The sequence below is a fragment of the Bipolaris zeicola genome (assembly GCF_000523435.1).
Source record: "Bipolaris zeicola 26-R-13 unplaced genomic scaffold scaffold_67, whole genome shotgun sequence".
In the NCBI taxonomy this organism is placed as follows: Eukaryota; Fungi; Ascomycota; class Dothideomycetes; order Pleosporales; family Pleosporaceae; genus Bipolaris; species Bipolaris zeicola.
The window spans coordinates 15,056-28,328 of NW_006912116.1; the positions used below are offsets into that span (position 1 = coordinate 15,056).

General features: G+C 53.2%; 5 protein-coding genes across 5 annotated transcripts; 3 read left to right on the forward strand and 2 right to left on the reverse strand.

Moving 5' to 3' along the window:
• Nucleotides 1-192: 192 nt before the first annotated feature.
• On the forward strand, nt 193-1,687 carry COCCADRAFT_95285 (uncharacterized protein; the record flags this gene model as incomplete). Its single annotated transcript, XM_007713764.1, has 4 exons — nt 193-325; nt 376-633; nt 705-1,319; nt 1,386-1,687. 4 exons carry the CDS (start codon nt 193-195, stop codon nt 1,685-1,687), a joined length of 1,308 nt encoding a protein of 435 aa, XP_007711954.1.
• Nucleotides 1,688-2,640: 953 nt separating this feature from the next.
• COCCADRAFT_4746 (uncharacterized protein) lies at nt 2,641-4,002 on the forward strand (the record flags this gene model as incomplete). The annotated part of the gene is made up of 6 exons (XM_007713749.1): nt 2,641-2,661; nt 2,772-2,790; nt 2,843-3,013; nt 3,095-3,148; nt 3,198-3,312; nt 3,366-4,002. The coding sequence occupies 6 exons, from the start codon at nt 2,641-2,643 to the stop codon at nt 4,000-4,002; spliced, it is 1,017 nt and encodes a 338-aa protein (XP_007711939.1).
• Nucleotides 4,003-4,724: 722 nt separating this feature from the next.
• Nucleotides 4,725-4,880, reverse strand: COCCADRAFT_95315 (uncharacterized protein; the record flags this gene model as incomplete). The annotated part of the gene is made up of 1 exon (XM_007713765.1): nt 4,725-4,880. One exon carries the CDS (start codon nt 4,878-4,880, stop codon nt 4,725-4,727), a length of 156 nt encoding a protein of 51 aa, XP_007711955.1.
• A 397-nt stretch (nt 4,881-5,277) lies between these two features.
• Nucleotides 5,278-7,266, reverse strand: COCCADRAFT_95292 (uncharacterized protein; the record flags this gene model as incomplete). The annotated part of the gene is made up of 1 exon (XM_007713766.1): nt 5,278-7,266. The coding sequence occupies one exon, from the start codon at nt 7,264-7,266 to the stop codon at nt 5,278-5,280; it is 1,989 nt and encodes a 662-aa protein (XP_007711956.1).
• A 2,909-nt stretch (nt 7,267-10,175) lies between these two features.
• On the forward strand, nt 10,176-13,255 carry COCCADRAFT_4748 (glycoside hydrolase family 3 protein; the record flags this gene model as incomplete). Its single annotated transcript, XM_007713750.1, has 6 exons — nt 10,176-10,217; nt 10,355-10,440; nt 10,609-10,981; nt 11,035-11,396; nt 11,453-12,159; nt 12,216-13,255. 6 exons carry the CDS (start codon nt 10,176-10,178, stop codon nt 13,253-13,255), a joined length of 2,610 nt encoding a protein of 869 aa, XP_007711940.1.
• Between the last annotated feature and the right edge of the window lie 18 nt (nt 13,256-13,273).

The following is a 13,273-nucleotide window of genomic DNA, read 5'->3' on the forward strand; positions in this document are numbered from 1 at the left end:
ATACACACCGTATCCATTCCCCGTCCCGGCACTGCGGCTGCCCACTGCAAGCGCGTCTAAGCGACCAGAGCCTCTTGTCACCCTGACCGACCTGCCTTTGTCGCCTTTTCCCCATCTCTTGGCGCCCAACGGCCCCTCTATCAGGACGGAGGGGTGCGCTGGCCGCAGATGGGAGATAGTCTCGTAACAGATATGACGGCTCCCGTGGACAAAGTAGAGGCTCAGCGCGACGGTTCGACCTCGTCTATCGGATCGTCGCCCGAGCCTGGCCTGGCCGAGCCATATCCCCAGGAAGAGCCCCAGCAGCAGAAGCGCAAAGGCGGCCGTAAACCTGTGAGCCCTCCCGCCACCAATTGCCGCCCATGACTGCAGCAGTTGCTACCGCGTCTATGATAGAACTAACACGCCCTCGTAAGATTTATGCCACCTCGGAAGAGCGCAAGCAGCGGAACAGGCAGGCCCAGGCCGCCTTCCGTGAGCGAAGAACAGAGTACATCAAGCAATTGGAGAGCACCATTAAGCATCATGAAGACACCCTCCAGAACCTGCAAAATAGTCACCGCAATGCCGCTGACGAGTGCCTTATGCTCCGGTATAAGAATTCTCTACTCGAGAGGATTCTGCTAGAGAAAGGTAGCCCTGACCCCGTTTTTCCCCAGACGTCTGATCAAGCAACACGCGCTAACCCGCTACTTCGCCTCTAGGCATCGACGTCCAGGCTGAGCTGCGCGCAAAGACTGGCAGTCCAAATCTCGGAGCCACCAGACCTCCACTAGCTGCACACGCCTCGCCCAACCAGGCCCCTCTCCAGCAACGTGCCATGTTGAATAGACAGCAACAGAGGCGCTCGCTGCAAGGCCCGCCCAAGATTGACGCCTCCAATGGCCTACCCATGATCCAACCTGATGGTCCTATTCAGCGATCTCCCTTGACCCAGCCTACTCCAGGCTCCCATCTTTCATCTCCTGCTCAATCAGCGACTCGCTCGCCCAATTTCATGCCCCATGGTCAATCAGTATCCCCCAATTTTGGACCTATGCATTCACAACAGCAGCAGCAACAGCAGCAACAACAACAACAACAACAACAGCCACAGCAGCAGCAGCAACCACTTCGACCACAGCCACCTAGATCAAACTTTACCCCTATGATGGGAGCTCAACGACCTTCGCTAGTAACAAATCAGCCTTCCTCAAACGGCATGTCAAATGCTTCGAATGTCGGTAACAGCGGAAACGGTGTAACACCGAGCAACGGTCCTTCCTCATTCTACCAGACGCAGTTCACGGACCACATGAGTCAACTAGGCACGCTAACCCGTTTCCTTTTCTTCCCCTCTACTTATGTATAGGACTTTGTAATCCTAGGCTAATATCCTTTTACAGAGCAGGAGTACGAGGAACAAGCAGACTCCTACGACCACGACGATCCGAGCGATCACTCTGCCGGTCCCGGCCCATTCCCACAACAAAACTTTCCACCTTCAAACAATATGCCACCGCCAATGCCGCCTTCCCAGAACCCTCCCTTCACCAGCCCGGCCGCATTAGCACCAAACGATGGTGGCCAAGTCTTCAATGGCATGAGCAACAACCATCTCTTCGACCCTTACGATCCAATGCTCGACGCCGATCCATTCGGACTGTCCGCCAGCATGCACTTCCCCACCATGTATGAGAGCAGATGATGCTACGAGAACGATACGATAGTAAGAGAAGATTATTCCGGATGTCCACCAGGGACCGTGTAGAAACTCACCTATTCATACCTTCTTGACCACGTTGTTTAGCGGGCGCAACAACTGCTTTTACCCAACCGACCATGTGTCATTGCCGTACGACAGCGTTCGATACGAAAGACCGGTCGCCTTGGGATAGTGATATTTAAAAGTTTTTATTCAATCTGTGGCTTGGACGCGACAGTTGTATTTGTGACGGGATGTTTTTTTTTAGGCTCCGGCCATGAGGAAGTGGGCATGCTTTACAAAGTAACCCAGTCTTCTACTGTGGCACCGCAGCCTCTTGATTAGAGATTCAGTGTTGCTTTGTATATATTGTAATGCAAAGTCGGTCGCAACAGCCATTCTCGCGCCTCACCAAATCTGAAACAGGAATCTGACATTGATATTCACAAGTAAAGGCAAGTTTGGCTAATTGTTCATCTGTCACCTATTCTCGCTTCAAAGCGGGGTGCACCTGACTTGTTATGGGTGAACTTCGACTTGCGTCTGAATGCGCACTTGGAATAAGCAAACCACTCAAAATTCTACCAGCCACTTTCAGGCGCCATGGGCCTGTGAAATAGCATTTCTGGACATGCAAAAAAAGTCACCTTTACCCCTCACAAGCGATAGTACAATAACGTGTCCAAGCGCCGTACGCGGCGGCACAGAGAGCTACCCTTTGGTGCTTCTTTGTGCCTTCTACGGATGGTCTGTGCCCCACTTGACTCGCTTACGGCAGCAACCCACGCCGATTTTCGAACCTCTTGCCCGCAACTTCGCGCCCATTACCCCGTTCGCGAGCCACATCTGAGAGCCACGTCCCTAACCACCGTAGGGAAGCTCTCGAATTCTTTTTTCCACCCGGCAGATTGTGCATCTAGAAGGGCAAAGCGCGAAAGGCGCTCCAATCCGTCAAGATGTCTCAAATCGCTTCAAAGGTAAGCTCTCAAGTCACCCCACTGCGAAATCCAAATCCGCGCCTCGCAATTGGGAGCTGCAGTGCCGGCTGCAGTCCTCTATCCAGTCCAATGGCTAACTCCAAGTGCAGAACATTTACGAGCTGCTGGGTATGTCTGGATACATGGCACAGTCGCAGAACAAACACTCATGACCCCGCAGGCAATGACCCTGAGCTCGACCCCAACAGGCCGGCTGACCCGCCAACGAGGGCAATTGAGAAGCCCGTCATGAGGCATGGCAAGCGCGATGGATCCGACCTCCCCAAGTCCATCCCCGAGAGGCAGAGCCACCAGAACCGTGCCAAGCAGACCGACAATGCCAACGAGAACGGTATGTCAGACATGCCGGGTGCTGGAGATACATTAGAACCTCCGTAGAGCATCCATGCGAACAAGGGCTAATGAAGCACAGCTTTCCGGGATCGTGGCGTAGGATCTGACAAGAACCGCGGAAGGGGATCTGGTGGTGAGTGGGGATCCAATGGTCGGTTTGTGTCGATGCTAATCCCAACTAGAACCTACTGGCACTGGAGCTCGCGGTGGCCAGCGCGGTCGTGGTCGTGGTGGACGCGGTGGAGGCCGTGGTGGTGCCCGCGGCGAGGGTGACCGTCACAGCAGGACCGGCATCAGGTGAGAAAATTCCCCTCCTTTAACCCCACTTTGACCATGCTAACATCTTCTAGCGAACACGACAAGCAAGTTGCTCACGGCTGGGGAGGAAAGGACGGCGACGCTGAGTTGGCTGATGAGCAGGCTGGCGAGGCCATCGCTCAGGCTGAAGAGAAGGACGCTATTCGGGAAGATGCCGAGGGCGAGCACGCCGAGCCCGAGCCCGAGGACAAGAGCAAGTCCTACGCTGCCTACCTTGCTGAGCTGGCCGAGAAGAAGCTTTCTCTTGCCGCCCAGAACGTTCGCAAGGCCAACGAGGGTAGCAGCCAGAAGTTCCCCGAAGGTACTGCGCTTTCCCGCGACGACCAAGAAGACTTCATTGCCGGTGGACAAGGCAAGGCCAAGCGCGAGCGCGCGCGCAAGGAAAAGGTTCACGTTGAGCTCGACGGTGACCGTATGCTTGCTCCCCCTCCCCGTGAGGGCGGCGGCCGAGGACGCGGCCGTGGCCGTGGCGAATTCCGTGGCGGCGAGGGACGTGGACGTGGAAACGGCGAGGGACGCGGTCGCGGCGAAGGTCGTGGAGAGTTCCGCGGACGTGGCCGTGGCGGTGAGACTCGTGGACGTGGTGATGCCCGTGGTCGTGGTGGCCGCGGCGGTGCCCCCGGTCCCAACATCACCGACTCAAGCGCCTTCCCCAGCCTCGGCGCATAGAAAGCGCCAGCACTCATTGCGGCCTGAAAGCCGGACGTGTCCGTGTCCAACGGTCTGTTGTGGATGAAACGAACGAATGAACAACAAGGCTATTTCACGACTGGATGAACCAACAGGGAGCTGAAGGACGATATCAAGCATCTTTGAAAGAGAGGGCACCGGGATGTGAATACTTTTCATTTACCGGTATCAAAAAAATGTAGTCAACTTGAGCTCGACCTTTTTTGCATGCGTGTTTGATTGTTTGCTTCGTTAGTGTCTGGCGTGATGTATTTGTGGTGTTTTTTAATTTTGATTGAGAGAAGTACACGGTTTAAGGAGACAGTTTTCCTTTGGGTAACTGACTGCTATCAGTTGCCTTGGTTGCAGAAAGTCGGATGGATCATGCGGTAATAATCTGTTCAGTAGCAAAGTAATGTAGCTCACAGTATACGTATGTGTATATGTCTCTTTCAAAAGAACAAAATAGGCACTCGAGTAAGGATATTGCCGTATATACCTTTTGCAGGTATCTAGGGCAAACAACATGATGCAACATGTAGTTATTGATTATTCTTTCCCTACCCTACCCTAACCTATCTGACATGTACACAATTTGGAGGGGATGAGAGAGAGAGAGAGAGAGAGAGAATGTACAGAAGACGGTATAGAATTGTATTGCTTGATTTCAGTTTTTTTTTCAAATTTCTGGAAGTGGGGGGTTTTTTTTTGGGGGGGGTTGGTTAGGTTGGCAAAAGAAGAAGAAGAAGAAAAAGAATGATCAAGTTGAAAAGAAGAAGAAGAACAAAAAGAAATGTGGGTAATATGCACGGAGAAGATTTAGGGGGAAAAGCATAGTGGTATGTAGAGGAGGAAGGAGAAGGGGTGGTGGGGGGCATGAGAGATGCGGTGAGGAAGAGGAATTGATGAGACGCTACACCTGTATATCGGGGATTTCTTTAGTCGTAGTGAGACTGTGTGTAAGGGAAGTTGAGAAGAAGAACAAGCAGAAGATAAAAAAAAGAAATCCAGGGTCATTGTCAAGGTGGCTCAAAGTACTTTTTTTTTAAAAAGACAGGCAGTACAGTACTACAGCTTCGTATCCATTATTCACATCAAAACCACATGAATCGTTAATTCTACGCCATTCATAAGCTGCCTTTAAGAACGCTAATTTCCTAAATGAAGAAAAAGAGAGAGAGAGAGAGAGAGAGAGAGAGAGAAAGACCAAAAAAACGCCATTCATGCCGCATAAACTTCGAGGGAAAGAAAAATACGATTACGAATTCAAACCACTCAATTCCGCACTGCTCTCTGTTCCTCGAGTCTTTGCATCCACGCTTTGTGCTTCTCGACGCCCAGGTCCCGCGCGATGATTAAAGCGTCTTTGCAGGAGTCACAGACGAGTAGGTTGCAGTCAGAGCAGTCGTAGGCAATGTTTGTTCGAAGATCGGGAGTACGGGAAGTCGAGGTTGCTGATACCGGGTTGAAAAGCGAGAACTTTTCTGTTGAGCCGTTGCTTGGTGATAATGTAGACATGAGGTGATAGTCATGGCTGTCCATTGATGCACGGCGCTGCTGTTGTGGTTCAGCTGGGGAGATGATGTTGCCGTAGACATCAACAACTGATTCGCAATGCCGGTTCAGGTATTGCGTAAGCGGCGATTCGTGGTCGGGTGCGCTTTGTGAGAGAGAAGACACCGTGTTGGTTTCGCAAAGCGTCACTCCTATTGTGGCGTCGTCGCGGAAGAGATTATGAGGAGGTACGTATTGACCATGCCTCCTTACGCGACCATGCTCTCTGGCAATCACTCGCTCTGTACTTGTGTCATTCACTCTTGACCCCAGAGATATCGTCTGGGCTTGCCCTATCGACTCAACACGGCGCGGCTCTCTGATTACTGGATATATCGTGCTCCAGCACTTCACACACTCCAGCGTTGCGTTCGAAGAATCTGCAGTGAGAGCCTGTGCCAAATCGATCTTGTACGGCTTGAAAAAATGAAAGCAATTCCAAGCGCGGTCCGCGAAATCCTGACCTGGTTCGTCGCCAAAGTCTAGGGCTTGCCCTGCCCAGTATGAAGCAGTCCCCCTATCGAGGTTTACGGTTTCGGCCGATGGTGCAACACGAGCTTCAGTATCTCGATGTTCTCCTTGCATGGAAGATGTTTCGGATGACTCCGATGATTCCAAAATGCTCTCATTGTCGCTCTCATGTTCATAGTCTTCGTCGTCAATACAATCACCCTCGCAAAGATCCGGATTACCCATGCAGTTGTAGCAAAAATGAGCCCCGCAACGGCAGCTCATATGCCTGCACCCAAACATACGCTTAATTCCATGCCGGCATTTTGGGCACTGCTTATAGCCCCAGCTCTTCAGAAGCTTAGTGGTCTCTTCGTCGATGCCAAACTCGGAGACATTGCACGCACTGGAAGGGTGGGCAGTCAGTCGGCAGTCAGAGCAGATGCTCGATTCGCAAGCAGGACATGCAAACGTCTTTGAAGTTGGTATTCCAGTCCCAGAATCTGTACGTTTTCTGTCCGTTTTTGTCTGCTCAGGAAGAAGTCGTTCCGGTATGAAAGCTGAGCATGTAGGTACGGGGCAATAGAAGGGATTTGGAGTCAGCCACTCCTCATACTTTGCTTTGAATACAGCGATTTCTTCCCTAGACAGATGAGGCGTTGCGTGGTGTAACTGGATCGGACCACAGCACCGTGGCGGCATGAGCGTCATGTCGTCACAGGCTTTGATAAACATATACCTGATACATGATCCGCAGTATACACTATCACAATTCTTACAGGGCTTGAAAAACTTGCCCTTTTCGTTAGGCTGCGCTCTGCAACAAGTGATGCACGGAACGGTGGACCCTTTCGAAGCATCGCTAGGCTGCGGGTTGGACTCTTCCAAAGCATCGCTGGGCTGCAGAGGTGCCGGAGTGGATGGGACTGTTGCGATGGCGGGCCCATCGATTTCGATATCAGGGAGTTGAATCGACATAAGGCAATGCTCTGCAAGGAACAGGTTGAAGGCAGCAGTGGGTTCTTGTGTTGTTTCCATCGTCGTGGTGGGCGCGCTGTTTCGCCGTCGACAAACTATCGGCAACGGGGCTGAAGATGTGATTGTGATGTCGTCGTAAGAGAAAGGTCGTGATAGTTGCCGTACACTCTCTTTGCACTCTTGTTGTGTGTCCGCGTGCTCAGCCTTGTGATAGGTAGGCGCGACGATGGAAACCTCAACTTTCGCGTGCGGTCGCACCGCTCGAGAGAGTTTGCAGCCCATGGTCAAGGTGATGGTAAAGAAATTTGTGACTTCATAGAGTTGGGCTGAATACAAGCGTTATATGATAAGAAAGGCGTATGAGCTTGACTCGAAAAAGGCTGTTGACTCAAACTAAGGCGGTGCTGCCTTGCGACTGCCTTGAGCCCTCCGACATGGTTGGCCTGACCAAAATCTTGTCGAGAGAACCCTTCACCAATCTCATCCTAACTGCGATGATAGCTTCGTGCCTGGAAATGGATCCCGACGACATCTCGATGGCCTATGACTGAACAATTCTCTTCTTGGCGGAAGCATGATGAGGCTGAGCGGCGCCCGAGAGCTTCAGCCCTTGGAGACGCACTGCCCGATTGCAGGGCTAGTGCAGTGTCAAGCAGAGGCCTTGCGCCCTTTTCAGAGCCTCTCGAGAGCGATGAAGAGTTTTGGCGTACATACATATATATCGACTCAGCTCTCAAGCAAGGGGCATAAGAGGGGTAATGTTTACTTTGCGTCAACAAGTCACCATAAAAGTCCGTGCATTGCTTGCCCCCAGCGTCTAGCAAAAGTAGTGGTGGTCATGACCGCCTTTTCTAGCAGCCCCACTACCATTACTTTTGCTCGACACCGTTAGTCACTGTTTCATTCTTCCGTCGAGGTGCTTTTACTGGTTTTGGCCTAGGCCCGAACGGCACCAGGCGGCTGTTTCTTCGGGCAGCGGGTTTGATTACGCGTATGCCCAACCTAGTCTGTAGAATATGTACTATTTGCGTGGGTTTGCGGGCTAATTTAAGCCTCAAAGATTGCAGGGTCAGCGGCGCTGTATTGATTTCTCTCGTCGCCAATACAATGGACAAGGAGTGTGTTCCATGTTTGCTTTCATGTTGTAGCCTTGGAAATAGGCTTACTAGACATGGCCCGAGCCTTTGTCGAAGCGATTGGATGTCAGCGCATCTCAACGTCCGTCCAAGCCGTGCAAGACGGTCCCCCAAAGCCGCAATCTTGATATAACGTTTTGCTCAAAATTGAACAAGCGCACTTTCTTGCACAGAGCCCGCCTGGAACCTTATGTACCTACTTGTACTCCCTAGTGACAATACGAAGAGCTGAAATGGTGTAGAGGACAGCCGCGGGGTACTCAGTATGGTTGCATTACCGTGGTTCTTTTGAGGAAGCGAACCAGACTGTCCTGTCAAGAGTCAGGTGTCCAAGCAAGTTTTCAAGTCTACGGGGATGCCAAGCGTGAAGTTCTAGAAAATGACGCTAGCAAGCCGTCTCCATGCGGGGTACAAGGGCATTGGCCAATGCGGCTTCTTGGACGGCAGAGAGGTACCATGATTCTTCGTCGTTGATGGGCGCAGCGGTGCGCTCTTTTGCTAGCGGACCAAAGATGAGGAATGGCTACTATGATGTTCGTCCGAGGCTCGTAGTAGGAGTCGAGGTAATTAGAGATAGATATACAGAGTATATACTCCGATGTGCGACAGGGGCAAAGCCTGTCCTGTAAGCTGAATCCCAGAGCTGTCGGCAAATGGGCAAGGCACAAGGCGCGCTTTGTACCCCCGATGTGATGTTGAAGCTCCTGCAGTACCTTGTCCCATCTCCATTGCGACTACAGTTTAATGACAAGATGTGGACAGGCCAAGTAAGCCGCTATTGCTCATCACATGCCGAAGGGCTCCGACGGCGCGCAATTCCGGTAGGCGTAGACGCGATGCTACTTGGAGGCCGAAGCGTGGTACCAAAGGGCCAACATCGGAGGCGGCATGTCGGTGACGTGAGTGACTTTCGCATGTACTACTTGCCAAGGGTGGAGTAGTGGAGGAGAAACTGGAGCCGTTTTGCTCGGGGCTTACCACATCACCCGGTGGAACAGGATGCTAAGACGCGCATGGCGGCCTACTAGATGCTAGTCTCTTGGTCACCAACCCAACGGCCATTGTCCAGACGCCCATCTGGGGTGGCCACGACGGCCAATGTTTCCCAAAAGGTACTGCCGAAGTATAGCCAGCGTTTGTATGCAGACGCTGTGGAGGCTGCAGGTGATGGTGGACAGGCTCCGGGGAGCAGTTGACGGCATGTCATGTCCCAAGGTAACGGAACATCGGTCAGTGGTAGCTTGCCGGCGACAGGCAGAGGCATAGTTGAGGGAACAAATGCTCGTTGACGACAGGGACCCCGCATGCTGGGCGCCGTGCTGGGCTTGAGGGAAATGACACGGGCAGCCAGATAGCGCGCAATCCAACCCTCCTTGTCAGAGTTTGGACGGTTGTGTGGCGTCCAAGAAGGCTTCGGAGGGGGAGCTTGTGTGCACGTCCGAGGATGGTAGATGACGATGTACCAGGCCCTGTGCACGGCTCATGCATTGGCCGGGCGCCCTACTCGAGTGCAGATGGATGTGCAGTCGACGCCCTCCCGGTGTGGATGCATGGGGGAAAGGGAATGCAAATATCGACATATCGATGCCGGCTTTGCGGTCTTGTGCAGCTTGTTCGGCAGCCCTTTGGATAGTATCCATGTCCACACCCAAAGCCGATGTCCAGCCAGCAGCCAACAACACCACGGCCACTTGGCCGTCCAAAGGGAGACGCGGTGCTCTGTGAAGAGACGCCAGGGGGCGGGGCAGGGGTCAGCAGGCAATGATGCATCATGGTCCCCGCAACCAGAGCCATCCCGGACTGCCGCTTGCGCCTGGGGATGCGATGGGGCAAGGCGCATGGTGCTAGCATGGAGACAGGTCGTTGGGGACGATCTGCCCTTGTCCCTTGCTTGGGCGCGCAATGAAATAAAGTCATCACGATGCCCCGACCTTTTGTCTGCACTGTGTCTGCGACTGCATTTAAGTCCTCGTTGCAGGTTGCCTCACAAGTAGCATCTGTTGCTGTGTTGCTCGTGCTTCTGCCTCTGCGTTCCTCAGTCACCCAGACGCCACCATGTTGTGGCTTGCACAAGCATTGTTGGTCGGCCTTGCCCAGGTACGTCCAAACAAACGCCACCATGCGTTTATGCCAACGACATGACTCTGCCGACAATACCAGTCTGGCCCTGCTCAGTCGCCTTGCAATTGCACTCAAACGCTCTCTTTGCACGCTCAAACTGACAATGACAAAAGGCATCGCCCAGGTTCCCTCGTGCTGCCAACGACACGGGCAGTGGTTCTTTGAACAATGCCCAGAGCCCGCCATTCTACCCAAGTCCGTACGTATATGCTGTTCTCTACGTTGAAAGACCCTGCCTGCTGCAAGTAGTGCATTCGGCACTGGTTTTGCGGGTGACGGGTGCGCCTTGTAGGCCCTAGCTATGGTGCCACCCAAACTTGACCATGTAGACCCTGATGTTTGCAACATTTCTCTAACTGTGCACCAGTTGGGTAGACCCTACCACAAAGGACTGGGCGGCTGCCTACGAAAAAGCAAAGGCTTTTGTCAGCCAATTGACCCTTATTGAGAAGGTCAACCTCACCACCGGCACTGGATGGCAGAGCGACCACTGCGTTGGTAACGTGGGCGCTATTCCTCGCCTTGGCTTTGACCCCCTCTGCCTTCAAGACAGCCCTCTCGGCATCCGTTTCGCAGACTACGTCTCTGCTTTCCCAGCAGGTGGCACCATTGCTGCATCATGGGACCGCTATGAGTTTTACACCCGCGGTAACGAGATGGGCAAGGAGCACCGTAAGAAGGGTGTCGACGTTCAGCTTGGTCCTGCCATTGGACCTCTTGGTCGCCACGCCAAGGGCGGTGTAAGTTTGCTACACTACTCAGTTTTTCTTTGCATTCACTAACAGGCTTTTAGCGTAACTGGGAAGGCTTCAGTCCTGATCCTGTACTCTCCGGTGTGGCCGTGGGCGAAACCGTCCGCGGTATCCAGGATGCTGGTGTCATTGCCTGCACTAAGCATTACCTTCTGAACGAGCAAGAGCATTTCCGTCAGCCCGGCGGTTTCAAGGACATCCCCTTTGTCGATGCCATCAGCTCCAATACCGACGACAAGACTCTGCACGAGCTTTACCTGTGGCCCTTTGCCGACGCCGTCCGCGCTGGTACTGGTTCCATCATGTGCTCTTACAACAAGGCCAACAACTCGCAAGTCTGCCAAAACTCGTACCTCCAGAATTATATTCTCAAGGGCGAGCTTGGCTTCCAGGGTTTCATTGTGTAAGCATACCGATAGACTTTGTAAAAGTAAGACGAGAAACTAACATTATGCTTAGATCTGACTGGGATGCACAGCACTCGGGTGTTGCCTCGGCTTATGCCGGATTGGACATGACCATGCCTGGTGACACTGGGTTCAACACTGGACTGTCCTTCTGGGGCACTAACATGACCGTCTCAATTCTCAACGGCACCATTCCTCAGTGGCGTCTCGACGATGCGGCTATCCGTATTATGACCGCATACTACTTTGTCGGCCGTGACGAGTCTACCCCCGTTAACTTTGACAGCTGGCAAACTGACACATACGGATTCGAGCACTTTTTCGGAAAGAAGAGCTTCGGCCTGATCAACAAGCACGTTGACGTTCGCGAGGAACACTTCCGCTCCATCCGCCGCTCTGCTGCCAAGTCGACTGTTCTCCTCAAGAACTCTGGCGTCCTTCCCCTCTCTGGAAAGGAGAAGTGGACTGCTGTATTCGGAGAAGATGCTGGCGAAAACCCATTGGGTCCTAACGGATGCCCTGACCGCGGCTGCGACTCTGGCACCTTGGCCATGGGCTGGGGTTCAGGAACTGCAGACTTCCCGTACCTTATCACTCCTCTCGAAGCCATCAAGCGCGAGGTCAACGAGAACGGCGGCGTGATCACTTCGGTCACCAACAACTACGCTACTTCGCAGATCCAGAACATGGCCGGCAGGGCCAGCCACTCGATTGTTTTCGTCAACGCCGACTCTGGCGAAGGTTACATCACGGTTGACAGTAAGTTTTGTCTTTTCGCTGGATAGACGTTGTATTTTGCTAACTTTGGACCACAGACAACATGGGTGACCGCAACAACCTGACTGTGTGGGGCAATGGTGATGTGCTCGTGAAGAACGTCTCTGCTCTGTGCAACAACACCATTGTGGTTATCCACTCTGTCGGTCCAGTCATTGTTGACGCCTGGAAGGAGAACGCCAACGTGACCGCCATTCTCTGGGCTGGTCTTCCTGGTCAGGAGTCTGGTAACTCGATTGCTGACATTCTGTACGGACACCACAACCCTGGTGGCAAGCTCCCCTTCACCATTGGCAGCTCTGCAGAGGAGTATGGCCCTGATGTGATTTACGAGCCCACGAACGGCATCCTCAGCCCCCAGGCCAACTTTGAAGAGGGTGTCTTCATCGACTACCGTGCGTTTGACAAGGCGGGCATTGAGCCCACGTACGAGTTTGGCTTTGGTCTTTCGTACACTACTTTTGAATACTCGGACCTCAAGGTCACCGCGCAGTCTGCTGAGGCTTACAAGCCTTTCACCGGCCAGACTTCGGCCGCCCCTACGTTTGGCAACTTCAGCAAGAACCCTGCGGACTACCAGTACCCTCCCGGCCTTATCTACCCCGACACGTTCATCTACCCCTACCTCAACTCAACTGACCTCAAGACGGCATCTCTGGATCCCGAGTACGGCCTCAACGTTACCTGGCCCGCAGGCTCTACCGATGGCTCGCCTCAGGCGCGTATCGCGGCTGGTGGTGCGCCCGGTGGTAACCCACAGCTCTGGGACGTTCTGTTCAAGGTCGAGGCGACGATCACTAACACTGGTGATGTTGCTGGTGACGAGGTGGCCCAGGCGTACATCTCGCTTGGTGGCCCCCACGACCCCAAGGTGCAGCTCCGTGACTTTGACCGCTTGACCATTAAGCCCGGCGAGAGCGCTGTCTTCACTGCCAACATCACCCGCCGTGATATCAGCAACTGGGACACTGTCAGCCAGAACTGGGTCATTTCCGAATACCCCAAGACGATCCACGTTGGTGCTAGTTCGAGGAATCTTCCTCTTTCTGCCCCACTGGACACTAGCAGCTTTAAATAGATGGGCTTGCTATGGTGG